General features: G+C 39.9%; 2 protein-coding genes across 2 annotated transcripts in view; both read left to right on the forward strand.

Moving 5' to 3' along the window:
* The first annotated feature begins 1412 nt into the window (after positions 1 to 1412).
* The window catches only part of LOC127966387 (uncharacterized), a 98320-nt gene continuing 73184 nt past the window's right edge, over positions 1413 to 26548 (forward strand). Inside the window, exons 1-2 of the mRNA XM_052567318.1 lie at positions 1413 to 1552; positions 2247 to 3773. The gene's annotated coding sequence lies outside the window, so the exon portion shown is untranslated. The remainder of the gene's footprint in view (positions 1553 to 2246; positions 3774 to 26548) is intronic.
* LOC127966386 (uncharacterized) lies at positions 9848 to 17046 on the forward strand. Its single transcript, XM_052567317.1, has 2 exons — positions 9848 to 10738; positions 16692 to 17046. The coding sequence occupies exon 1, from the start codon at positions 9848 to 9850 to the stop codon at positions 10733 to 10735; it is 888 nt and encodes a 295-aa protein (XP_052423277.1). The 3' UTR covers positions 10736 to 10738; positions 16692 to 17046.

Raw genomic sequence — 26548 nt, forward strand, 5'->3', positions numbered from 1 at the left:
ACATGAAGGATAACAAAACCGGGGAACTTTTATATTTATAAAATGATATATTAACATTTAGTGTGTCGATTTGAGGAATATATAGGAATTATCCAAGACACATGTAGTTTGTCTTTTCTGAATATTTCAGACTTGAGCTCAGGCTAGCTTATTAGTGTCGTTTTCTTAAATCTGTGGCTTGTCTTTCAATTAATAAACCTTTTCTTGTTGAAACGAGAACTTGTTGTGTTCACTCTCGCCAAATGACTGATCTGTTGGAGATCCTACAGAAAACAGCAGGTGAAATCTCCATTTGTTGGCTTGACTGCACTCAAGGGGATTTTGCTTCTTAAACATTCTTATTATGCAAACTTTTAGACATCCGTTTTTGCATTTTTTTGCTGCTTGCTCAATTTGCTTAAATTTAAATAAGCAAATGCAAAACAATTGTTGAACATCTTATTACTATTTTCTCATAAATCTCATCTAAATGCCACCAAAAATACAATGGAATTTGAACATTACTTCCACTTTTATTTATTTATATAGCACATTTAATAGCAATGTTGTTGCTTCACAATTATAATTAAAACATGCATATATAAAAACATTTGCCATGCCTAGCAAAATGAAGGCATACACACAGACATACACACTCACACAACTGTATAGTGAGATCGGTATAGATGTGAAAGAGGGGAAAAAACTAAAAATAATAATTTATTATGTCAATGACTGATTTGTTCAAAAAGTGGATTCATTCAGTTAGGAAACACCTCCTCAGTGTCAAAATTAGTAACAGCTGTTACTGTTGTAGCTTAGTTTTCAACTTTTTTCATTGGTGAAATAGTGCTAAAACAGGCAATATGGTGCCTAAAATGCACTTAATATTAACTTCTTGTTTATTCAATTTGTATAAAAATCTAAATAACATTTGTTATGCTAATATCTGGAGAACAACTGCACTCTTAGAATGATATTATATTAGATTAACTATATTAAATGAAATAAACCGACCAGTGGCGGCTCGTGGATTTTAAAATAGAGGAGGGGATCCTTGCCAATTGTTATTATTTGCTTAATCATTTTAAAATGCCTTTTTGGTAGCTCTTAGTCAGAAACCGTAAAGAAAATATATTCAATATCGATACTCATTATAAATACTTGGTAAATTATCAGCCCAGCCGCTCCGGGAGACGTTCAGACCATAGACTGTATAAAAACAGGTTCAAACTAATAGCATCTAATTTATGTCTCTATGATGGTTCGTTGATATTCCAGAAGGGAGGCTAGCCTCCTCTATGATGTTACTTTTCTCAGTACTCCTCAGCGCTGAAAGTGAACACTCGATGCTGATTGGTTCCCCTGGCCTCCCCCTCCATAGACATGTAAATACCTAGACGCCTCATTGGCCGCTCGACCGCACGTCATCGTCGCCGCCATATTGGATCGGGCAACTCTCAAAACTCTCACATCAGGACAGAAGAAAACACACCTGACTCATCGACAGATTGGACACCTACAAACCGTCACACGATAATAAAAACAGATCTCGGGGTCTTATCTTCCACAGGTAAGACTCAGCTGTTCTTTCTCGATGTTTTTTGGTCATTTTTAACATCATGTTGACAGCTTAATTAACCACCAGTGTCAGACTATTAATAATAGATAGCGATATCGCTAACGTAGTTAGCAGTGAAAGCTGAGACTTTATAAGAATTCAAAGTTTAAATGAATTACGTTTTAACTTATATTGCCGTTTATATAATAAACTAAATGCTGTTATGAGCACAATATACAGAGTGAGCCCTTTGACTGTCGAGATTAATGATGGAGCTAAAGCTTCTCTCTTTAATTTCACTACCGTTACTTATTTACAAAGATTAAGTGGTAACACTTTAGAATACTAGTCCTTTAGTTAATTCATTTATTAACATGAACAAACAATGAACAATACATTTATTACTGTATTTATTCATCTTTGTTCATGTTAGTTAATGAAAATAGTTTTTCATTGTTAGCACAACTTTTGATTTAAATAATGCATTAGTAAATGTTGAAATGAACATCAACTAAGATTAATAAATGCTGTAGAAGGATTGTTCTTGCTTAGATCATCTTAACTAAAGTAGTTAACTAATATTAACTAAAGGACCGTTATTCAAAAGTGTTACCGATTAAGTTTATCATCACTTGATTATAAGGATTTCATCACTTTTCATAAAACTGTGAACTGATTCTATGTATTCTTTTTTCTTCTCTTTTAGCCATTTGCAAACAGGACAAGGACAGCGTTAAGGAAAGCTGAGGAAAGCTGTTCTCAGAGACGAGACTATTCCTCCACAGACTAGTGTTGTGTTTGTACTAAACCCAGAGCAGCCCTGAATGAATCGACAGAATGACCAGCTCATATTCTAATACTATAGACTGCATTGATTCAGAATCAATTTCGAGAAGCACACACACATACATATATACATATATATATATATATATATACATAAATGCTGTTTAAAATGAAATGTAAAGTGAAATGTTATCATGCTAAGGATCTGACTGAAAGCCGGTGACTCCACAGTAGAGACAGGTGCATGTTTTCAACAATGTTTCACCTGTATGAGAAAAACATACAGAGAATCACTTAAGACACTTTGCTGTAGACCCATTCCACATAATAATATTCATTAAAACTGTATGTTAACACGTAGGAGCTTGCTGCATGAATCCGTGAGTAGGCTACAGTTTACAAATCCATGGGAACGGATTGCAAAAGTGTGCGCGCAGATTATGAATTCGTGGGTACCGAGGGTACCAGTTTATAAATACCTTGATGTTGTTTGGACGCAAGAACCGTGTGTGTGTGTGTGTGTGTGTGTGTGTGTGTGTGTGTGTGTGTGTGTGTGTGTGTGTGTGTGTGTGTGTGTGTGTCTCCTGTCCGTCCTGCAGTGAACAGTCCACCTGGATGTTCCCGTGTTTGGCTCCTGGGATGATCTGAATCCTCTCAAAGTCCCTCCCCAGGATGATGACGTCACAGTCAGAGTAGTATGCCTGTCCCACGAGCCCCGGACAAAACAACACACACAGTCTGACACTGATAATCACAGAGAGTTCTACATATCATCTGAATGTGATGTTTTGTTACGTTTTTATTTATTTTTTTAAATCGAAGAATCAGAGTTTTAAATGTTTTCATTTACGGTTAATAATCTCTGCTGCTGCTGTTACACTCACAGTCACCAACAGCTTGAATCATCCGGACTTTTTGAGTCAAATATTTTGGCAAATTTTTTTTAGCATTTTTATTTTATATTAGTTCTTAACATATCAGACAGTATCTGCCTTCATTTTGCATGCATGATTCGTGAAACGCGCTAATTCGGAGTCCCGATCTGAATCAAATGTTTTGAACTCGCTCCGAAGCCCCGATCAAATGATTCGCGAAACGCGCTTCGGAGTCCCGATCTGAATCAAATGTTTTGCGAACTCCGAAGCCCCGATCTCAAATGATTCGCGAAACGCGATTCGGAGTCCCGATCTGAATCAAATCTTTTGCGAACTCCGAAGCCCCGATCTCAAATGATTCGGGAAACGCACTTCGGAGTCCCGATCTGAATCAATGTTTTGGATCCGCCTTCAAGTCGCCAAACCCGCGTGACTGTCAAATTCGTTTTGGTGCCGCCCAGAGGATCAGCTCCGCGGGCGGCGCCGTCAAACAGCGGATCCTGAGCGGACCTATGCGTGCATCAGTCGAGAATTTCTTTGCTGGGACACGGTTGCGCTGAACCCTCTTTTGAGTAAGTTTTGATATATTGCGAAATTCACAGCATTGGTTTTTAAATCATCTTGTAATGATTGTAAGACGTTGTTTGATATTAGGACAACTTTAACATGTTCACTCGTGGATAATGGTTTAGCGCTAGCTTCTAGCTAGCTGTGCATTATTAAGTTTGTATTTTTGTAATTTTGGTCTCGTGTGTGTGTATCTTCCTCTTTATAATAAAACTTAATCTTCAGCATTTTATTCACTGTTTGAGTTGGTTCAGACATTATGCCGCCTGTTTGAATGTCCAAAAGTGCGGGCTTATATCTGCTAATGTTAGCTATCGTCAATAGAGATCGCTAACACGTGACCAACTGGGTGGCAACGTCATCAGAACGCAAAGAACTATGGGTATGTTTGGCCAGATAACATGGTCTGGCATAGCAGGCTAGTGTTTTGGCATCAAAATAATGAAAAATTTGCCTGAAAAACAGAATATAATTCTACAAAATGCAGCGGGATAAAGAAAATATTGTCGGACCATAACGCCTAAAACTAAATCCTAATGCAAAGATGAGATATGACGAGAAAATTAAGAGAATCAAAGGACTCGATCCTTACGAGCAGGAGGAGCTTCCATGTCACGGTTATCATTGTCTGCTATATTTGCTTTTTATTGATTAAAATACATGCAATTGGTTGATGAAACATTTATTAAAATTAAGATAAAATTTGTTCAAAACGAAATTCGTTTTTAAGAAATGGTTTCTACAAAGCAAAATTTAATGAACTGGTAAATATCATGTCTGACGATTTACAAAACTTCATTAAGTGGTAAAAACCATGTCTTCCGATATATTGCGCATCTTATGATCCTATCTAAAAAATGAAAATAATTTTTGATAAAAAAAATGTTTGTTAAAAATATTTTAATGAGACGGTTTTGGCGGTTCTAATGACGGTGTTCAACTGTAACCGCCGGTCTCACGGTTATATACTAACCGTCACACCCCTATCTATGACTTATCACCCACAACCTACCTCATACATTTTCAATTTCTCATCATTTCTCTGGACTCTTTATAAATGTAAATGTATTAATCTAAATGTATTTACATGTTGATGTATTCATCTAAATGTATTTACATGTTAAATATGTAAAGAAACTGAAATTAAGTTGGTTGTTACTACTATTTAAGTTATGTAATTGGGTTTGCAACCAAAGAAGACTGATTTCGCACAATTCTTCCTTAATACAGATAAAGGAGGCAGAATTTCATTCAGTCTTTGTGTATTTTATTTACAGACATGGCTACAAAAAATACATGTGAGAAGAGACATTACAAAATCTTTTGGAAAAAAAACAAACAAAAACATTTACATATTAGATGTGAGCATGGTGTATAATTCTAACATGACGCCTTCACAACAATACTTGGACACATTGTATAATTCTAACATGACGCCTTCACAACAATACTTGGACACATATTGGTCAAAGCACAGCACACAACCACAATTTTATCCAGCAAAGTCTTCAGCTCAGTCTCATGACCGGTGTTCTGTAGATTTGTCCTACGGTAGCGCAAAATTTTATCTATATCTATGGATATATCCTACCTAATCAAAAAGTACTAATGCATACTACTGCTTCGCTCCTGTGACTACACGTAAAGTAACTTTATCGAAGATTCTTTAAGGCAATGGTATAAGTTATTTACAGTGCCAAGAACATCATCAGATTGTCCTACCACTATAAAATAAACATGTAGGATGATTTTACAGTGAAACAATTCTTATTAAAATAAAAACGTTGGATGATTTTTACAGCGCAAAATACCTTATTAACCACCATTTGTTCAACCACTTACCAATCGTTTGTTGGACTACTGGAGTCCATGCTTTGTCTGCTACTACCAACCTACTTACCTGCCTGCTGCCTGCCTTGTATCATGCTCGTACTATGAATATTTGGCAATTTTGGGATTGCAATAACCATAATGGTTACTTAACAGCCATTGTTTTGGGGACTCTGATGAGAGTGTAGAAGAGCCAGAAAATGGTGACTTTGAATCTCTGAGGATGACACAACTTTCCAACTTGCCTGGTGTATCAGTTGAAGCCTCATCCCGAAGCCAATTTCACTGGAAGAGTAAGGAATAATCTCCCGGGGCCAGATGTTGAGATGCCTGAAAATATCCAGTTTCCCCTGGAACAATTAAAAGCCGTGGAGGCATTGGAAATGTTTCTAAAGGAACGTCAAATGGCCCGGCTCGACAGAGAGTGGCGAGTTCTCTTACTGGATGCTGCCATTAGGTTTATTGATTGTCCATCATTATTATTGTAAAGGTGGCACAGGTCCATGAGGGTGTGATCCAAGTACATGTTTCACGAGTTCACATTTGCATACAATTAGAGGGGGGGGTACAGGTTTATGTGTATATGGCGTGCTGTCCGGGGGGAGGGCTCCGAGCCTTCCTGTCTATTTAAAAAAGATGTCTTTGCCTTTTAGATTTCTTCTTTGGCCACCATTGGAGGCCAGGATGTGAAGAGGGTGACCTGGAAGATTCTGGGCCGGCTCTTCACAGATGAGGTGTGTTCATCAGATCAACTGGAAGGGTGTTAATATATATATATTCTGTTTAAAAATGAAATCTATGTTCTCATGCTAAGGATCTGACTGAAAGCCGGTGACTCCACAGTAGAGACAGGTGCATGTTTTCAACAATGTTTCACCTGTATGAGAAAAACATACAGAGAATCACTTAAGACACTTTGCTGTAGACCCATTCCACATAATAATATTCATTAAAACTGTATGTTAACACGTAGGAGCTTGCTGCATGAATCCGTGAGTAGGCTACAGTTTACAAATCCATGGGAGCAGATTGCGAAAGTGTGCGCGCAGATTATGAATTCGTGGGTACAGATCCAAAAACCGAGGGTAGGTTTACAAAATCTGAGCGCACGGATTGGAAATTCGTGGGCTAGGATAGGACATTCAAACCAGAAAGACACAGCTTACATTTGACTAAATGGTTTTCGTCTTTATGCACAACTAAAGTGAAATAATGAGCATATTTCCACTTTGAGAAACTCGTGTTGCTCTCCGTGTTTACGGACAATGCACTATATGGAAACGGTAACAGTTAATTTATTCAAAAAGTAATGTGTTACAGTATTAGTTACTGTCAAAAGTAACTGCGTTACAGTATTAGTTACTGTCAAAAGTAACTGCGTTACAGTTTTAGTTACTGTCAAAAGTAACTGCGTTACAGTTTTAGTTACTGTCAAAAGTAACTGCGTTACAGTATTAGTTACTGTCAAAAGTAACTGCGTTACAGTATTAGTTACTGTCAAAAGTAACTGCGTTACAGTATTAGTTACTGTCAAAAGTAACTGCGTTACAGTAACTCGTAACTAATAACACATTACTGCCCAACACTGACAACACTGACACACAAAAATTGGGGTTCTATATAGAACCATAGGGTTCTTTACTCAACTCCAAAGAACCTTTTATGATAAAAAGGTTCTATATTGACAAGTAAGAACCCTTTTGGCACAAATTTAAATATATACATTTTCTAACCCCCATATCTTTAATTTTGTGATCATTCACATGCATTCATAAATGCATTTGAATACACCATATAATCCAGTGAAAGAACGCACTCAATATGCACATGCACACTAGTATGACTTCATCATGTAACTTTACAATAGCCTAAATTGCGTGCACTTTGTAGGCACGATTTGTTTAGGTTTTGAATATACTTTATACTGTTAAAGTGAAGTGACGTGACATTCAGTCAAGTATGGTGACACATACACAGAATTTGTGCTCTGCATTTAACCCATCGAAGTAAACACACACAGAGCAGTGAACACACACACACACACTGTGAACACACACCCAGAGCAGTGGGCATCATTTATGCTGCGGCGCCCGGGGAGCAGTTGGGGGTTCGATGCCTTGCTCAAGGGCACCTAAGTCGTGGTATTGAAGGTGGAGAGAGAACTGTACATGCACTCCCCCCACCCACAATTCCATCCGGCCCGAGACTAGAACCCACAACCCTTCAATTGGGAGTCCAACCCTCTAACCATTAGGCAAGACTTCCCTTAAAAGCACATCATTAAAACAAAATATAAGATTTCACATATCATACATAAACACACGTGGAAAACGTAATTAGAGCTACTAAATTAGTTTAAAATGCATATCCATATACAGCTATGATTCGCAAACCCCAAACTGACTCAAATGATTCGCCAACCTGCTCCAAACTTCCAAACTGACTCAAATGATTCGCTATCCCCAAAATGACTCAAATTATTCGTTAACCGGCTCCGAACTCCCGAACTGACTCAAATGATTCGCGACCCGCTTTGAACTCCCAAATTGACTCAAATGATTCGCGAACCCGCTCCGAACTCCCGAACTGATTCAAATGATTTGCTATCCCCAAAATGACTCAAATTTTTCGTTAACCGGCTCCAAACTCCCGAACTGACTCAAATGATTCGCGATCCCGCTCCGAAATCCCAAACTGACTCAAATGATTCGCGATACCGCTCCGAGCTCCCGAACTGATTAAAATGGTTCACGCTCCGAACTCCCGAAGCGACTCAAATGATTCACATTTAAAGTATAATTTCAATATTATTTATCATTTTTATTATTTCTGCAAAGGATAATATAAAAATGAATTTGTAAAGATTCATTCTGTAATGTCTATTCAATGCTTTTCTCATTTTTCACAATAATAGTGACGTGTATTCTCAGTCCAAATTGATTGCACATCATCTAATTAATGAATTTCTGTTAATAACCCTGATCTGTGCTTCAGGTGCGTTTCGTGAAGCCGGTGTATCCGGGACAGTCTCTGCAGACGGAGATGTGGAAGGAATGGAATAGGATTCAATTCACATCCAGTGCAAGGGTACGAAGCGTTCGGTGTGGGTGTTTAGTCCTTCAGTGTGTGTTCACACACACACATCTGAGACCAGACTCCGAGCACAGCGTGATGATGCGGATCGTTCACAGAGCCTCGGCCTGCAGAGCGACCTGGTGTTCTCTGAGATCGCACGCAGGATCAGAGATGGCGGTCAGGAGCTGGTGAAGAAGGTCAACGCTGTGTTCGGATGGAGATCAGCAAAAACGACAGAACCATCCGAGAGTGGAGTGAGCCAGAATATCATTCATTCTCTTAACACAAGCAAAGATATCTGCCAAAGGGCTGAGGAATATAACTAACTATTAAGAGAATATATTTTTCTTACCACATTTGCTGATATTTTTTTGTCCTATCACACAGTCACGTGTGTTTGATGCACATTTAAGTGTTTCTGTCGTCATTTATGTGCATGTTTTCTTACCAGATAAGAAATGTATACTACTTTGTTGAATGCATACGTTTTTTATGCACATTTTTAGAATTTGTATTAGTTTCCATCAGGTGTTTTTTATTTATTTATTTTTATGTGATATCCCAAAATGTGCATAAAAATTGGTGGATGGAAACATAGTGAGACTGCAAACAATCCTCTTACTCAGTGTTTGTGTCTTGTGTTCTAGTATAAATATCTGAATATTCTTGAATCAAGATGCATTTACTGAACAAGTAACATCATTTTACATGATAGAATCAAATGGTTTGCAAATTCACTCCGAAGCCCCGATCAAATGATTCGCGAAACTCGCTTCGATTCCCGATCTGATTCAAATGTTTTGCGAACTCTCTCCGAATCCCAGATCTCAAGTCACTTCCTGTTTGTGATGCGTCACTTCCTGTTTGTTGTTGGCGTCTGTACTGCGTTTGAGCTTCATCACTATATTCTTTTCATCGACTAATTTTAACTTAAAAATCTATTTTATTCACCATTGTTTCCGTTTATAGAACGTGTGAATATATCCTCTATTGTAATCTACAACAAAAACAATCAGAGCGCCTCGCTATCACTAGTTTTATTTTAATCTCCCGGGTCCGCTATTAGCTTTTAGCCCGTTAGCATCAGCAAGCGTGGTTGCTGCTAACTGCGCTTACATTGCTAATACTCTATTCACACACATTACCACTGCTGTACTCACTGTTACTTGCTTTAATGGCGGATGAATGTCTCCACTCTGTGCAGCTCGAGCTCGAGGCCGTGGGGAAGCAGATTCGTGACCTGGAACAGAGGCAGGCCCAGCTGAGAGAGCGGAGAGCCGCGCTGGAATCATCCCGGGCTGACGCTCACAAGTCCGGGGTAAGTATACAGCGTGCTGTTAACAGTCCCACCACGTCTACTCCGTGTGTTTCTCTGCGCAGGCCCGGTGCACCCAGGACGCGATCTTCCCAGATGTCCTTCACTGCGACGCCGGGACACCACGGACCCTGGGTGCATCCACAGCGGAGGACGCGAGCTGGGTCCCAGGCGACGACTTCTCCCCCTCCTGCCTTCGAGATCTCCATCCAGAACCGCTTCACTCCCCTCCGCGAGACGGGACGCGACGCTGTGATCATCGGAGACTCCATCGTACGACACGTAAGTGCTACGTTAGCCGAAGGTAAAGTGCACACTCATTGTTTGCCTGGTGCTCGTGTTCTGGATGTTTCTGCGCAGATACCCGCGACCCTGAAGGACGGCGAGAGCCCCAGAGCGGTCGTGCTTCACGCCGGGGTTAACGACACCACGCTGCGGCAGACGGAGACGCTGAAGAGGGACTTCAGGAGCCTGATCGAGACGGTTCGCAGCACGACGCCCGCAGCGACGATCATCATGTCAGGACCACTGCCCACATATCGACGAGGACACGAAAGGTTCAGTAGACTTTTTGCTTTAAATGAATGGTTTTTGTCATGGTGTAAAGAACAGAAACTGCTATTTGTTAATAACTGGAATCTTTTCTGGGAGCGTCCTAGACTGTTTCGCGCTGATGGATTACACCCAAGCAGAGTCGGAGCGGAGCTTCTCTCTGACAGCATCTCCAGGACACTTCGCTCCATGTGACTAGTAAGACAATTCTCAAATAACTATTATGATGAGTTTTGTTCCACCCGCTTAAATGATAAAAGTACTTGCGCTGTAAAAACTATTAAGACTGTGTCTGTTCCCCGAATAGTGAGGTCAAAATATAAATATAATGTAGGATCTAGAAAAAAATCTATCTCACGGAATCGATCTTACTGCTATAGATATTGTATCTGAAAGTGATGATATTACAGACCATTTCCTTGTATCGTGCATGCTGCGTATAACTGACATTAACTATATGTCTCAGCGTTACCGTCTGGGCAGAACTATTGTTCCAGCCACCAAAGAAAGATTCGCAAATAACCTGCATGATCTATCTCAACTGCTATTTGTACCCAAAAATACACATGAAATAGATGAAATGACTGACAACATGGGCACTATTTTATCTAATACATTAGAAACTGTTGCCCCCATCAAATTGAAAAAGGTCCCATCCTGCACGGCCTGTGTTCGTTTGGCTTCTCCGCCGCTCGGCACATTCTAAGCAGTACGCCGCTAACCACGTGTCCACGTTCAAGGCCATCAAGGTAAGACCTTAACGACTGGGAATTAAACATGTTTACTGCATGATGAAGTCTGTTAGAATGAGCCTCAAAACAATAAATGAGCCACTTATATTTATATGATCTGGTTTAGTTTAGCAATTTCACACCAGCAGCACTGTTTCAAAGCCGAGAAACACACAGCGGTGATTCATTACTGAATGAATATACAGCTTTGAACGAATCAAGTGAGTCAGTAATTCAGTGACTCGTTCATTACGGAATCATTTCTGAGTCATTTAATGACTCACTCGCTGCCACATACTGGCGCAGTTTCATATTTAAAGTATCATTTCAATATTATTTATAATCTTTATTATTTATGCAAAGGTTAATATATAAATGTATTTGTAAAGATTAACTCTGTAATGTCTATTCAATGCTTTTCTCATTTTTCACAATAATAGTGATGTGTATTCTCAGTCCAAATTGATTGCACATCATCTAATTAATGAATTTGTGTTAATAACCCTGATCTGTGCTTCAGGTGCGTTTCGTGAAGCCGGTGTATCCGGGACAGTCTCTGCAGACGGAGATGTGGAAGGAAGGGAACAGGATTCACATCCAGTGCAAAGTGACGAAGCGCTCGGTGTGTGTGTGTGTGTGTGTGTGTGTGTGTGTGTTTAGTCCTTCAGTGTGTGTTCAGCGCTGATCTGTTCTGGCTCTAGGTGAAGGAGAGCGGAGACGTGGTGCTGTCTGGAGCGTATATAGATCTGCAGACGGATGTGTGTCAGCGCCGGGTCTCCGCAGGTCTGCACACACACACACACACACACACACATCTGAGACCAGACTCCGAGCACAGCGTGATGATGTGGTTCGTTCACAGAGCCTCGGCCTGCAGAGCGACCTGGTGTTCTCTGAGATCGCACGCAGGATCAGAGACGACGGTCAGGAGCTGGTGAAGAAGGTCAACGCTGTGTTCGGATGGAGATCAGCAAAGACGGCAGAACCATCCGAGAGTGGAGTGAGCCAGACACTGCAGATTATCATTCATTCTCTTAACACAAGCAAAGATATCTGCCAAAGGGGCGAGGAATATAATTTACTATTAAGAGAATATATTTTTCTTACCACATTTGCTGATATTTTTGCAACAAAATAGTTTTTTTCTGTCCTATCACACAGTCACGTGTGTTTTATGATGCACATTTAAGTGTTTCTATCGTCGTTTATTTGCATGTTTTCTTGCCAGATAAGAAATGTATCCTACTTTGTTGAATGCATACGTTTTTTTATGGACATTTTTAAAATTGTATTAGTTTCCATCAGGTGTTTATTTATTTTTATCTGATTTCCCAAAATGTGCATAAAAATTGGTGGATGGAAACATAGTGAGACTGCAAACAATCCTCTTACTCAGTGTTTGTGTCTTGTGTTCTAGTATAAATATCTGAATATTCTTGAATCAAGATGCATTTACTGAACAAGTAACATAATTTTACATGATAGAATCAAATGTTTTGCAAATTCACTCCGAAGCCCCAATCAAATGATTCGCGAAACTCGCTTCGATTCCCGATCTGAATCAAATGTTTTGCGAACTTGCTCCGAATCCCAGATCTCAAGTCACTTCCTGTTTGTGATGCGTCACTTCCTGTTTGTTGTTGGCGTCTGTACTGCGTTTGAGCTTCATCACTATATTCTTTTCATCGACTAATTTTAACTTAAAAATCTATTTTATTCACCATTGTTTCCGTTTATAGAACGTGTGAATATATCCTCTATTGTAATCTACAACAAAAACAATCAGAGCGCCTCGCTATCACTAGTTTTATTTTGATCTCCCGGGTCCGCTATTAGCTTTTAGCCCGTTAGCATCAGCAAGCGTGGTTGCTGCTAACTGCGCTTACATTGCTAATACTCTATTCACACACATTACCACTGCTGTACTCACTGTTACTTGCTTTAATGGCGGATGAATGTCTCCACTCTGTGCAGCTCGAGCTCGAGGCCGTGGGGAAGCAGATTCGTGACCTGGAACAGAGGCAGGCCCAGCTGAGAGAGCGGAGAGCCGCGCTGGAATCATCCCGGGCTGACGCTCACAAGTCCGGGGTAAGTATACAGCGTGCTGTTAACAGTCCCACCACGTCTACTCCGTGTGTTTCTCTGCACAGGCCCGGTGCACCCAGGACGCGATCTTCCCAGATGTCCTTCACTGCGACGCCGGGACACCACGGACCCTGGGTGCATCCACAGCGGAGGACGCGAGCTGGGTCCCAGGCGACGACTTCTCCCCCTCCTGCCTTCGAGATCTCCATCCAGAACCGCTTCACTCCCCTCCGCGAGACGGGACGCGACGCTGTGATCATCGGAGACTCCATCGTCCGACACGTAAGTGCTACGTTAGCCGAAGGTAAAGTGCACACTCATTGTTTGCCTGGTGCTCGTGTTCTGGATGTTTCTGCGCAGATACCCGCGACCCTGAAGGACGGCGAGAGCCCCAGAGCGGTCGTGCTTCACGCCGGGGTTAACGACACCACGCTGCGGCAGACGGAGACGCTGAAGAGGGACTTCAGGAGCCTGATCGAGACGGTTCGCAGCACGACGGCCGCGGCGACGATCATCGTGTCAGGACCACTGCCCACGTATCGACGAGGACACGAAAGGTTCAGTAGACTTTTTGCTTTAAATGAATGGTTGTTGTCATGGTGTAAAGAACAGAAACTGCTGTTTGTTAATAACTGGAATCTTTTCTGGGAGCGTCCTAGACTGTTTCGCGCTGATGGATTACACCCAAGCAGAGTCGGAGCGGAGCTTCTCTCTGACAACATCTCCAGGACACTTCGCTCCATGTGACTAGTAAGACAATTCTCAAATAACTATTATGATGACTTTTGTTCCACCCGCTTAAATGATAAAAGTACTTGCGCTGTAAAAACTATTAAGACTGTATCTGTTCCCCGAATAGTGAGGTCAAAATATAAATATAATGTAGGATCTAGAAAAAAATCTATCTCACGGAATCGATCTTACTGCTATAGATATTGTATCTGAAAGTGATATTACAGACCATTTCCTTGTATCGTGCATGCTGCGTATAACTGATATTAACTATATGTCTCAGCGTTACCGTCTGGGCAGAACTATTGTTCCAGCCACCAAAGAAAGATTCGCAAATAACCTGCATGATCTATCTCAACTGCTATTTGTACCCAAAAATACACATGAAATAGATGAAATGACTGACAACATGGGCACTATTTTCTCTAATACATTAGAAACTGTTGCCCCCATCAAATTGAAAAAGGTTAGAGAGAAACGTACTGTACCATGGTATAACAGTAATACTCACTCTCTCAAGAAAGAAACTCGTAGTCTTGAACGCAAATGAAAAACTAACTTAGAAGTTTTTAGAATTGCATGAAAAACAGTATGTCCAGCTATAGACAGGCTCTAAAAACTGCGAGGGCAAAGCATATACACAAACTCATAGAAAATAACCAAAACAATCCAAGGTTTTTATTTAGCACAGAAACTAAATTAACAAATTACCAGACGCCACCTGATTCAAATATTCCACCAACGTTAAATAGTAATGACTTTATGAATTTCTTCACTGATAAAATAGATAACATTAGAAATACAATAGTGAATGTAGATTCTACAGCGTCTAACACTTCAGTTTCATCCATCGCACCCAAAGATAAACTGCAGTGCTTTACAACCATAGGACAGGAAGAGCTAAATAAACTTATCACTGTATCTAAACCAACAACATGTTTATTAGATCCTGTACCCACTAAATTACTGAAAGAGCTGTTACCTGTAGCCGAAGAACCGCTTCTCAATATCATAAACTCGTCGTTATCTTTAGGACACGTCCCAAAACCATTCAAGCTGGCGGTTATCAAGCCTCTTATTAAGAAACCAAAACTAGATCCTAGTGTACTGGCAAATTATAGGCCTATTTCAAATCTTCCATTTATGTCTAAAATTTTAGAAAAAGTTGTGTCTGCTCAATTGAGCACCTTCCTGCATAAAAATGATCTGTATGAAGAATTACAGTCAGGTTTCAGGCCCCACCATAGCACAGAAACTGCACTTGTTAAAATTACAAATGACCTGCTCCTTGCGTCAGACCAAGGCTGCATCTCATTTCTAGTCTTACTTGATCTTAGTGCTGCGTTCGACACCATAGATCATGACATTCTCATAGAGAGATTAGAAAACTATACAGGTATTCAAGGGCAGGCTCTAAGATGGTTTAGATCCTACCTGTCCGATCGCTACCATTTTGTTTACTTAAATGGGGAGTCATCTCATTTATCATCAGTAAAATATGGAGTGCCACAAGGATCCGTCCTAGGTCCCCTTCTATTTTCAATATACATGTTGCCCCTTGGTAATATTATTAGAAAATACGGAATTAGCTTCCACTGTTATGCTGATGATACTCAGCTATATATATCAACGAGACCAGATGAAACTTCCCAATTATCTAAGCTAACAGAGTGTGTTAAAAATGTAAAAGATTGGATGACAAAGAATTTTCTCCAATTAAATTCGGATAAGACGGAGATATTAATTATTGGACCAAAAAACACTACACAGAATCTTGTAGATTACAATCTGCAACTAGACGGATGTACTGTAACTTCCTCTACAGTCAGAAATCTGGGTGTTATATTAGACAGCAATTTGTCTTTTGAAAATCATATTTCCAATGTTACAAAAATTGCATTCTTCCATCTTAGAAACATTGCCAAGCTACGAAACATGTTATCTGTTTCTGATGCAGAAAAGCTAGTTCATGCATTCATGACCTCTAGACTGGACTATTGTAATGCACTTCTAGGTGGTTGTCCTGCTTCTTCAATAAACAAGCTACAGGTCGTCCAAAATGCAGCAGCGAGAGTCCTTACGAGGTCAAGAAAATATGATCATATTACCCCAATTTTACAGTCTCTGCACTGGCTACCTATTAAGTTCCGCATCAGTTACAAATTATCATTACTTACCTATAAGGCCCTAAATGGTTTAGCTCCTGCGTACCTAACTAGCCTTCTACCACGTTACAACCCATCACGCTCCCTAAGGTCACAAAACGCTGGACTTTTAGTAGTTCCTAGGATAGCAAAGTCCACTAAAGGAGGTAGAGCCTTCTCACATTTGGCTCCCAAACTCTGGAATAGCCTTCCTGATCATGTTCGGGGTTCAGACACACTCTCTTTGTTTAAATCTAGATTAAAAACACATCTCTTTCGCCAAGCATTCGAATAATGTATCTTTTTAATTGTGAGTGTAGTTGCATCTGATCAAAGGTGCATTTTTATTCATTTGCTTGGGTTAAACTAATTTTACTTTGTTGGATCAGCAGCTATGCTAATGATGTCTGTATTTTGTTTCTATGTTTTGCCACGGGATTCACATCCCGTGGTAACTAGGATTTACACAAGCTCCAGTCTGGATCCAGAACACCTGAGAAGAGATGATGCTGACCCTCAGAGGACCTCAGATGATGCTAACCCTGAATGAACAAACAGAACTAACAATTATTCCTAAATGTGTGACTTAATCATATAATAACTTAATTAATAATATTGATAGTTCATCGTCTAGCTGACTACGTCTTGTATTATTATTATTTTTTAGTTTTTCTAAAATCCTGTCAAATGTGCACAAACTACTAGCTACTACTAAATATTGTAGAAACATAATTTTCTGTAAAGTTGCTTTGTAACGATTTGTTTTGTAAAAAGCGCTATACAAATAAACTTGAATTGAATTGAATTGAATTGATGTCACTAGCAGGTGTGTAGACGATGCTGATGTCACTAGCAGGTGTGTAGACGATGCTGATGTCACTAGCTGGTGAGTAGATGATGCTGATGTCACTAGCAGGTGTGTAGATGATGCTGATGTCACTAGCAGGTGTTTACTCCTGCTCACTCACGACAAAGAACTCCCCGCTCAAGCTCGCCGTCTCTGCAAGATTAACGATGGCAGTTTGCACGCACAGCTACTAGAATATTTACATCTGTCAGACAGGTTGCTGACCTCGTCAAGCTTCGTTTGAGTCTGCGCGTCAGAAACAGAAGTGCTAAAATTAGCTAAAAACGGGCTTCGCTTGTTTCAATTGAGTTCCAATGGGGTCGCTGTGTCCATTTCTTTTACTGTCTATGCTCCGAACTCCCAAACTGACTCAAATGATTCACATTCTAAGTATAATTTCAATATTATCATTTTTATTATTTATGCAAAGGTTAATGTAAAAATTAATTTATAAACATTAACTCTGTAATGTCTATTCAATGCTTTTCTCATTTATCACAATAATAGTGACGTGTATTCTCAGTCCAAATTGATTGCATATCATCTAATTAATGAATTTCTGTTAATAACCCTGATCTGTGCTTCAGGTGCGTTTCGTGAAGCCGGTGTATCCGGGACAGTCTCTGCAGACGGAGATGTGGAAGGAAGGGAACAGGATTCACATCCAGTGCAAGGTGACGAAGCGTTCGGTGTGTGTGTTTAGTCCTTCAGTGTGTGTTCAGCGCTGATCTGTTCTGGCTCTAGGTGAAGGAGAGCGGAGACGTGCTGCTGTCTGGAGCGTATATAGATCTGCAGACGGATGTGTGTCAGCGCCGGGTCTCCGCAGGTCTGCACACACACACACACACACACACACATCTGAGGCCAGACTCCGAGCACAGCGTGATGATGTGGTTCGTTCACAGAGCCTCGGCCTGCAGAGCGACCTGGTGTTCTCTGAGATCGCACGCAGGATCAGAGACGACGGTCAGGAGCTGGTGAAGAAGGTCAACGCTGTGTTCGGATGGAGATCAGCAAAGACGGCAGAACCATCCGAGAGTGGAGTGAACCAGACACTGCAGAATATCATTCATTCTCTTAACACAAGCAAAGATATCTGCCAAAGGGGCGAGGAATATAATTTACTATTAAGAGAATATATTTTTCTTACCACATTTGCTGATATTTTTGCAACAAAATAGTTTTTTTCTGTCCTATCACACAGTCACGTGTGTTTTATGATGCACATTTAAGTGTTTCTATCGTCGTTTATGTGCATGTTTTCTTACCAGATAAGAAATGTATCCTACTTTGTTGAATGCATACGTTTTTTTTTTATGCACATTTTTAGAATTTGTATTAGTTTCCATCAGGTGTTTTTTATTTATTTATTTTTATCTGATATCCCAAAATGTGCTTAAAAATTGGTGGATGGAAACATAGTGAGACTACAAACAATCCTCTTACTCAGTGTTTGTGTCTTGTGTTCTAGTATAAATATCTGAATATTCTTGAATCAAGATGCATTTACTGAACAAGTAACATCATTTTACATGATAGAATCAAATGTTTTGCGAACTCGCTCCGAATCCCAGATTTCAAGTCACTTCCTGTTTGTGATACGTCACTTCCTGTTTGTTGTTGGCGTCTGTACTGCGTTTGAGCTCCGTCACTATATTCTTTTCATCGACTATTTTTAACTTAAAAATCTATTTTATTCACCATTGTTTCCGTTTATAGAACGTGTGAATATATCCTCTATTGTATTCTACAACAAAAACAATCAGAGCGCCTCGCTATCACTAGTTTTATTTTGATCTCCCGGGTCCGCTATTAGCTTTTAGCCCGTTAGCATCAGCAAGCGTGGCTGCTGCTAACTGCGCTTACATTGCTAATACTCTATTCACACACATTACCACTGCTGTACTCACTGTTACTTGCTTTAATGGCGGATGAATGTCTCCACTCTGTGCAGCTCGAGCTCGAGGCCGTGGGGAAGCAGATTCGTGACCTGGAACAGAGGCAGACCCAGCTGAGAGAGCGGAGAGCCGCGCTGGAATCATCCCGGGCTGACGCTCACAAGTCCGGGGTAAGTATACAGCGTACTGTTAACAGTCCCACCACGTCTACTCCGTGTGTTTCTCTGCGCAGGCCCGGTGCACCCAGGACGCGATCTTCCCAGATGTCCTTCACTGCGACGCCGGGACACCACGGACCCTGGGTGCATCCACAGCGGAGGACGCGAGCTGGGTCCCGGGCGACGACTTCTCCCCCTCCTGCCTTCGAGATCTTCACCCGTAACCGCTTCGCTCCCCTCCGCGAGACAGGACGCGACACTGTGATCATCGGAGACTCCATCGTCCGACACGTAAGTGCTACGTTAGCCGAAGGTAAAGTGCACACTCGTTGTTTGCCTGGTGCTCGTGTTCTCGATGTTTCTGCGCAGATACCCGCGATCCTGAAGGACGACGAGAGCCCCAGAGCGGTCGTGCTTCACGCCGGGGTTAACGACACCACGCTGCGGCAGACGGAGACGCTGAAGAGGGACTTCAGGAGCCTGATCGAGACGGTTCGCAGCACGACGCCCGCGGCGACGATCGTCGTGTCAGGACCACTGCCCACGTATCGACGAGGACACGAAAGGTTCAGTAGACTTTTTGCTTTAAATGAATGGTTGTTGTCATGGTGTAAAGAACAGAAACTGCTATTTGTTAATAACTGGAATCTTTTCTGGGAGCGTCCTAGACTGTTTCGCGCTGATGGATTACACCCCAGCAGAGTCGGAGCGGAGCTGCTTTCTGACAACATCTCCAGGACACTTCGCTCCATGTGACTAGTAAGACAATTCTCAAATAACCATTACGATGACTTTTGTTCCACCCGCTTAAATGATAAAAGTACTTGCGCTGTAAAAACTATTAAGACTGTGTCTGTTCCCCGAATAGTGAGGTCAAAATATAAATATAATGTAGGATCTAGAAAAAATCTTATCGTTATTAAACCAGAAAAATGTAAAGTAAATGAACAAAAACAATTTTTAAAGTTTGGGCTCATAAATATTAGATCACTCGCACCAAAAGCAGTTATTGTAAATGAAATGATCACAGATAATAGTTTTGATTTACTCTGCTTGACTGAAACCTGGCTAAAACCAAATGATTATTTTGGTCTAAATGAGTCTACTCCACCAAACTACTGTTATAAGCATGAGCCCCGTCAGACTGGTCAACAATATATAGTGATATTCTCAATGTTACCCAGAAAACAGGATACAGGTTTAACTCTTTTGAAATACTTCTGCTAAATGTTACTCTGTCAGACATGCAAAAGAAATCTAATGTATCTCTTGCTCTGGCTACGGTGTATAGACCACCAGGGCCGTATACAGAATTCCTGAAAGAATTTGCAGATTTCCTCTCAGACCTCCTAGTTACAGTGGATAAGGCGCTAATCATGGGAGATTTTAAAGGGGGGGTGAAATGCTATTTCATGCATACTGAGTTTTTTACACTGTTAAAGAGTTGGATTCCCATGTTAAACGTGGACAAAGTTTCAAAAATTAAGTTGGACGTTTGAAGGAGTATTTCTGTTCCAAAAATACTCCTTCCGGTTTGTCACAGTTTCGGAAAGTTTTTTTCGAGTATGGCTCTGTGTGACGTTAGATGGAGCGGAATTTCCTTATATGGGTCCTGAGGCACTTTAGCCGTAAGAGCGCGCGCTCTCGTATAGCAGAGCAATAAGAGCACAACAGACTTCACTGATCAGAGCGAGAGCGTCGAGAAATGTCACAAAAGAAGTGTGTTTTTGGTTGCCAGGGCAAGACAACCCTGCACAGATTACCAAAAGAGAAACAGCATTAAGGGACCAGTGGATGGAGTTTATTTTTACAGAGCATCAACGGAGTTGTGCAAGTGTTTGTTCCCTGCATTTCGAAGATGCTTGTTTTACAAACAAGGCCCAGTTTGACGCCGGATTTGCGTATCGTTTATTTCTTAAGGATAATGCAATCCCAACGAAAAAGGGTCACGATCGTGTGTTGGAACCGCAGGCGGTGTGTAAAACTGCTTAAAATATCTCTGCCTCCTTGTTAGTGTGTCCGCCTCCCATCGGAGACCCGGGTTCGAGCCCCGCTCGGAGCGTTGCTGCTGCTGCTCTCGTTCAGTTTCAGCCTCTGGATCTGATTCTGGATCATAAATAAACGGCTGAATCTGACTGTTAGCCATGGTTTATTTTGGATGATGGTTTTTTTCCTAAAGGCAATGTCAGAGCCGTTAAATATGTTTTTCAATGGCTCTGGGTAATGTCCAGCTTCCAAACGCTCTCGACGCAAAAGCCTACTGGCGGTTGTGATTCTTTAGCTCCGCCCACACGTCACGCCTCGTGTTTTTCCGGGAAAAATCTTTCTCTTATGAATATAATAAAACTAAAGACTTTTTGGAGTTATGAAGGATGCAGTACTACTCTATAGGTACTCAAGATTAACAGGATATTGAGTGAAAACGAGCATTTCACCCCCTCTTTAATATTCATGTTGATAATGCAAATGATACATTAGGACTTGCGTTTACTGACCTAATAAACTCTTTTGGAGTCAAGCAAAATGTCACCGGGCCCACTCATCGTTTTAATCATACACTAGATTTAATTATATCTCATGGAATCGATCTTACTGCTATAGATATTGTATCTCAAAGTGATGATATTACAGACCATTTCCTTGTATCGTGCATGCTGCGTATAACTGATATTAACTATATGTCGCAGCGTTACCGTCTGGGCAGAACTATTGTTCCAGCCACCAAAGAAAGATTCGCGAATAACCTGCCTGATCTATCTCAACTGCTATTTGTACCCAAAAATACACACGAATTAGACGAAATTACTGACAACATGGGCACTATTTTCTCTAATACATTAGAAACCGTTGCCCCCATCAAATTGAAAAAGGTTAGAGAAAAATGTACTGTGCCATGGTATAACAGTAATACTCACTCTCTCAAGAAAGAAACTCGTAGTCTTGAACGCAAATGAAAAACTAACTTGGAAGTTTTTAGGATTGCATGGAAAAACAGTATGTCCAGCTATAGACAGGCTCTAAAAACTGCTAGGGCAGAGCATATACACAAACTAATAGAAAATAACCAAAACAATCCAAGGTTTTTATTTAGCACAGAGACTAAATTAACAAATTACCAGACGCCACCTGATTCAAATATTCCACCAACGTTAAATAGTAATGACTTCTTCACTGATAAAATAGATAACATTAGAAATACAATAGCGAATGTAGATTCTACAGCGTCTAACACTTCAGTTTCATCCATCGCACCCAAAGATAAACTGCAGTGCTTTACAACCATAGGACAGGAAGAGCTAAATAAACTTATCACTGTATCTAAACCAACAACATGTTTATTAGATCCTGTACCCACTAAATTACTGAAAGAGCTGTTACCTGTAGCCGAAGAACCGCTTCTCAATATCATTAACTCGTCTTTATCTTTAGGTCACGTCCCAAAACCATTCAAGCTGGCGGTTATCAAGCCTCTTATTAAGAAACCAAAACTAGATCCTAGTGTACTGGCAAATTACAGGCCTATTTCAAATCTTCCATTTATGTCTAAAATTTTAGAAAAAGTTGTGTCTGCTCAATTGAGCACCTTCCTGCATAAAAATGATCTGTATGAAGAATTTCAGTCAGGTTTTAGGCCCCACCATAGCACAGAAACTGCACTTGTTAAAATTACAAATGACCTGCTCCTTGCGTCAGACCAAGGCTGCATCTCATTTCTAGTCTTACTTGATCTTAGTGCTGCGTTCGACACCATAGATCATGACATACTCATAGATCGATTACAAAACTATACAGGTATTCAAGGGCAGGCTCTAAGATGGTTTAGATCCTACCTGTCCGATCGCTACCATTTTGTTTACTTAAATGGGGAGTCATCTCATTTATCATCAGTAAAATATGGAGTGCCACAAGGATCCGTCCTAGGTCCCCTTCTATTTTCAATATACATGTTGCCCCTTGGTAATATTATTAGAAAATACGGGATTAGTTTCCACTGTTATGCTGATGATACTCAGCTATATATCTCAACGAGACCAGATGAAACTTCTCAATTATCTAAGCTAACAGAGTGTGTTAAAAATGTAAAAGATTGGATGACAAATAATTTTCTCCAATTAAATTCGGATAAGATGAAGATATTAATTATTGGACCAAAAAACACTACACAGAATCTTGTAGATTACAATCTGCAACTAGACGAATGTACTGTTACTTCCTCTACAGTCAGATATCTGGGTGTTATATTAGACAGCAATTTGTCTTTTGAAAATCATATTTCCAATGTTACAAAAACTGCATTCTTCCATCTTAGAAACATTGCCAAGCTACGAAACATGTTATCTGTTTCTGATGCAGAAAAGCTAGTTCATGCATTCATGACTTCTCTAGACTGGACTATTGTAATGCACTTCTAGGTGGTTGTCCTGCTTCTTCAATAAACAAGCTACAGGTCGTCCAAAATGCAGCAGCTAGAGTCCTTACCAGGTCAAGAAAATATGATCATATTACCCCAATTTTACAGTCTCTGCACTGGCTACCTATTAAGATCTGTATCAGTTACAAATTATCATTACTTACCTATAAGGCCCTAAATGGTTTAGCTCCTGCGTACCTAACTAGCCTTCTACCACGCTACAACCCATCACGCTCCCTAAGGTCACAAAACGCTGGACTTTTGGTAGTTCCTAGGATAGCAAAGTCCACTAAAGGAGGTAGAGCTTTCTCACATTTGGCTCCCAAACTCTGGAATAGCCTTCCTGATCATGTTCGGGGTTCAGACACACTCTCTCTGTTTAAATCTAGATTAAAAACACATCTCTTTCACCAAGCATTCAAATAAATTATCTCTTAAATTGTGAGTGTAGTTGCATCTGATCAAATGTGCATTTTTATTCATTAGCTTGGGTTAAACTAATTTTAGTTTGTTGGATCAGCAGCTATGCTAATGATGTCTCTATGTGTTTCTTTGTTTCTGCTGGGATCTTCATCCTGTGGTAACTAGGATTTACACGAGCTCCAGTCTGGATGCAGAACACCTGAGAAGAGATGATGCTGACCCTCAGAGGACCTCAGATGATGCTGACCCTGAATCAACAAACAGAACTAACAATTATTGCTACATGTGTGACTGCATCATATAACAATTATTAATTAATAATATTAATAATGTTCATCGTCTAGCTGACTACGTCTTGTATACATTTTTTCTAAAAATCACCACCATAAGCGACTACTAAATATTGTAGAAACATAATTTTCTGTAAAGTTGCTTTGTTACGATTTGTATTGTAAAAAGCGCTATACAAATAAACTTGAATTGAATTGAATTAAACTGATTGAAACTTCCCGCTCGTCCACTACTATTTAGCTTGTGCTTCCGGTGATTCTGCCGTTCGTCATGGCGTCGTCAAATTGAACGGAAATTAATTGAATAGAAAAGGTAAGTGCTTTGGAAAATGGCTGAAGACTCAGCTGCTCAAATTAATAAATGCAGGTCATTCTACAATGATCTTATCTACAAATATTAATATTATCATAAAGTCTGTAAATATGTCCCGTTCTAATAAACACATTTCAGGAAAAAAAAAAATCAATAATATGAGCATAATGAAATGCAGCCCTGCATAAATCTGGTATAACTGAGCCTGTGAATTTGTTAATTTGTAGAATAGGATTCATGCACCTGGTTTTGCACAACAAGGTTTTGTTGTGTTTGTGAGAGAGAAAGAAACAAATACAAGTTACAAACATTTTCTTGATGATTTATTGAAATATTCTCTACAAATACAAATTCCTCTGTCACAAGTGCTCAATTTTGTTATAATAATGTACAAAGTGTCTCGATTGTACAGTAGATGTACTGTATACAAATATAACAAAGGGACATTAACAACTGAATGTTCAGGGGATGCAAACTTATCACTTTTAAGTAAAAATTTACATTTTGAATCCAAAAATCATTTGCATGTTTTGTGCAGATGCAAAGAGTTTTTAAAAGTGATTTATTTAAATAGCACATGCTAAATAACAAAAGGCATTTTTTGTTTACATTTTATATATTGTAATAAAAAGAAAAGAAATACATGTTTTACATCAAATGTTGCCATTTTATATGAAAATATACAAAAGATAATATTTTTAAAGCAAATGATAAAGAAATTACCTCCAAACTTTAGAGAATTTAATCATGGAGTCATAGGCCATATATATAAAAAAATACACAAAAAATTTACTTTGTCTAATTGTGGCCTACATGATCAAACCTGACCTGATTAGGTCACATCCCTGATATTACAAACAACTCAAGTTTTGATTGCAAATGAAAATTCTACTATGTACTTCTGTCTTCTTTATAAATCATCATCTCACTCATATGTCTTTTATTTTGTGGAACACAAAAGCAAAGTGTGACAGCCTCAGTCACCATTTTTTTTATGTGTGTATATATATATATATAATATTTTTAGAAAAGCAATGATAGTGAACTGTGACTGAGGCTGTCAGTTTTTTTTAAGGTTCTGCCTTGCATCTTCTTTTGTGACCCACTGTAAGTCAAACACATTTGGTCATATATATATATTTTTAATTCAGTGAATTAAGCTTTTAATTTGTTACTTGACACAATTTTTATTAGCCTATAATATACTTTATACCTATTTGTGTGTAAAAGCATTTTCTTGACTTAGAAGGTTTGTGCTCTACACATGTATTTGTAACTGTGTATAACCTGTATTGTATAAATAATAAAGCAATTGTGTCTGAATGTGATGTGTTTAATAAAGTTTTACTTATACGGGCTAATTTATTTAGTAGTATGTGACATTTTTAAAACAAGCAAAAAATGTTAATAGTAAAGTAGTTTTACCCAAATGAAATCAACGTCGTTTCAACGTTAGGTAAGCAAACCAATTAGATTTGAACTACCTCCGAAGCCCCGATCAAATGATTCGTGAAACGCGCTAATTCGGAGTCCCGATCTGTATCAAATGTTTTGAACTTGCTCCAAAGCCCAGATCAAATGATTCGCTGAACACGCTAATTCGGAGTCCCAATCTGAATCAAATGTTTTGAACTCGCTCCGAAGTCCCGATCAAATGATTCGCTGAACACGCTAATTCGGAGTCCCAATCTGAAACAAATGTTTTGAACTCGCTCCGAAGTCCCGATCAAATGATTCGCGAAACGCGCTAATTCGGAGTCCCGATCTGAAACAAATGTTTTGAACTCGCTCCGAAGTCCCGATCAAATGATTCGCGAAACGCGCTAATTTGGAGTCCCGATCTGAAACAAATGTTTTGAACTCGCTCCGAAGCCCCGATCAAATGATTCGTGAAACGCGCTAATTCGGAGTCCCGATCTGTATCAAATGTTTTGAACTCGCTCCAAAGCCCAGATCAAATGATTCGCTGAACACGC

Source organism: Carassius gibelio, chromosome B10 (genome assembly GCF_023724105.1).
Source record: "Carassius gibelio isolate Cgi1373 ecotype wild population from Czech Republic chromosome B10, carGib1.2-hapl.c, whole genome shotgun sequence".
In the NCBI taxonomy this organism is placed as follows: Eukaryota; Metazoa; Chordata; class Actinopteri; order Cypriniformes; family Cyprinidae; genus Carassius; species Carassius gibelio.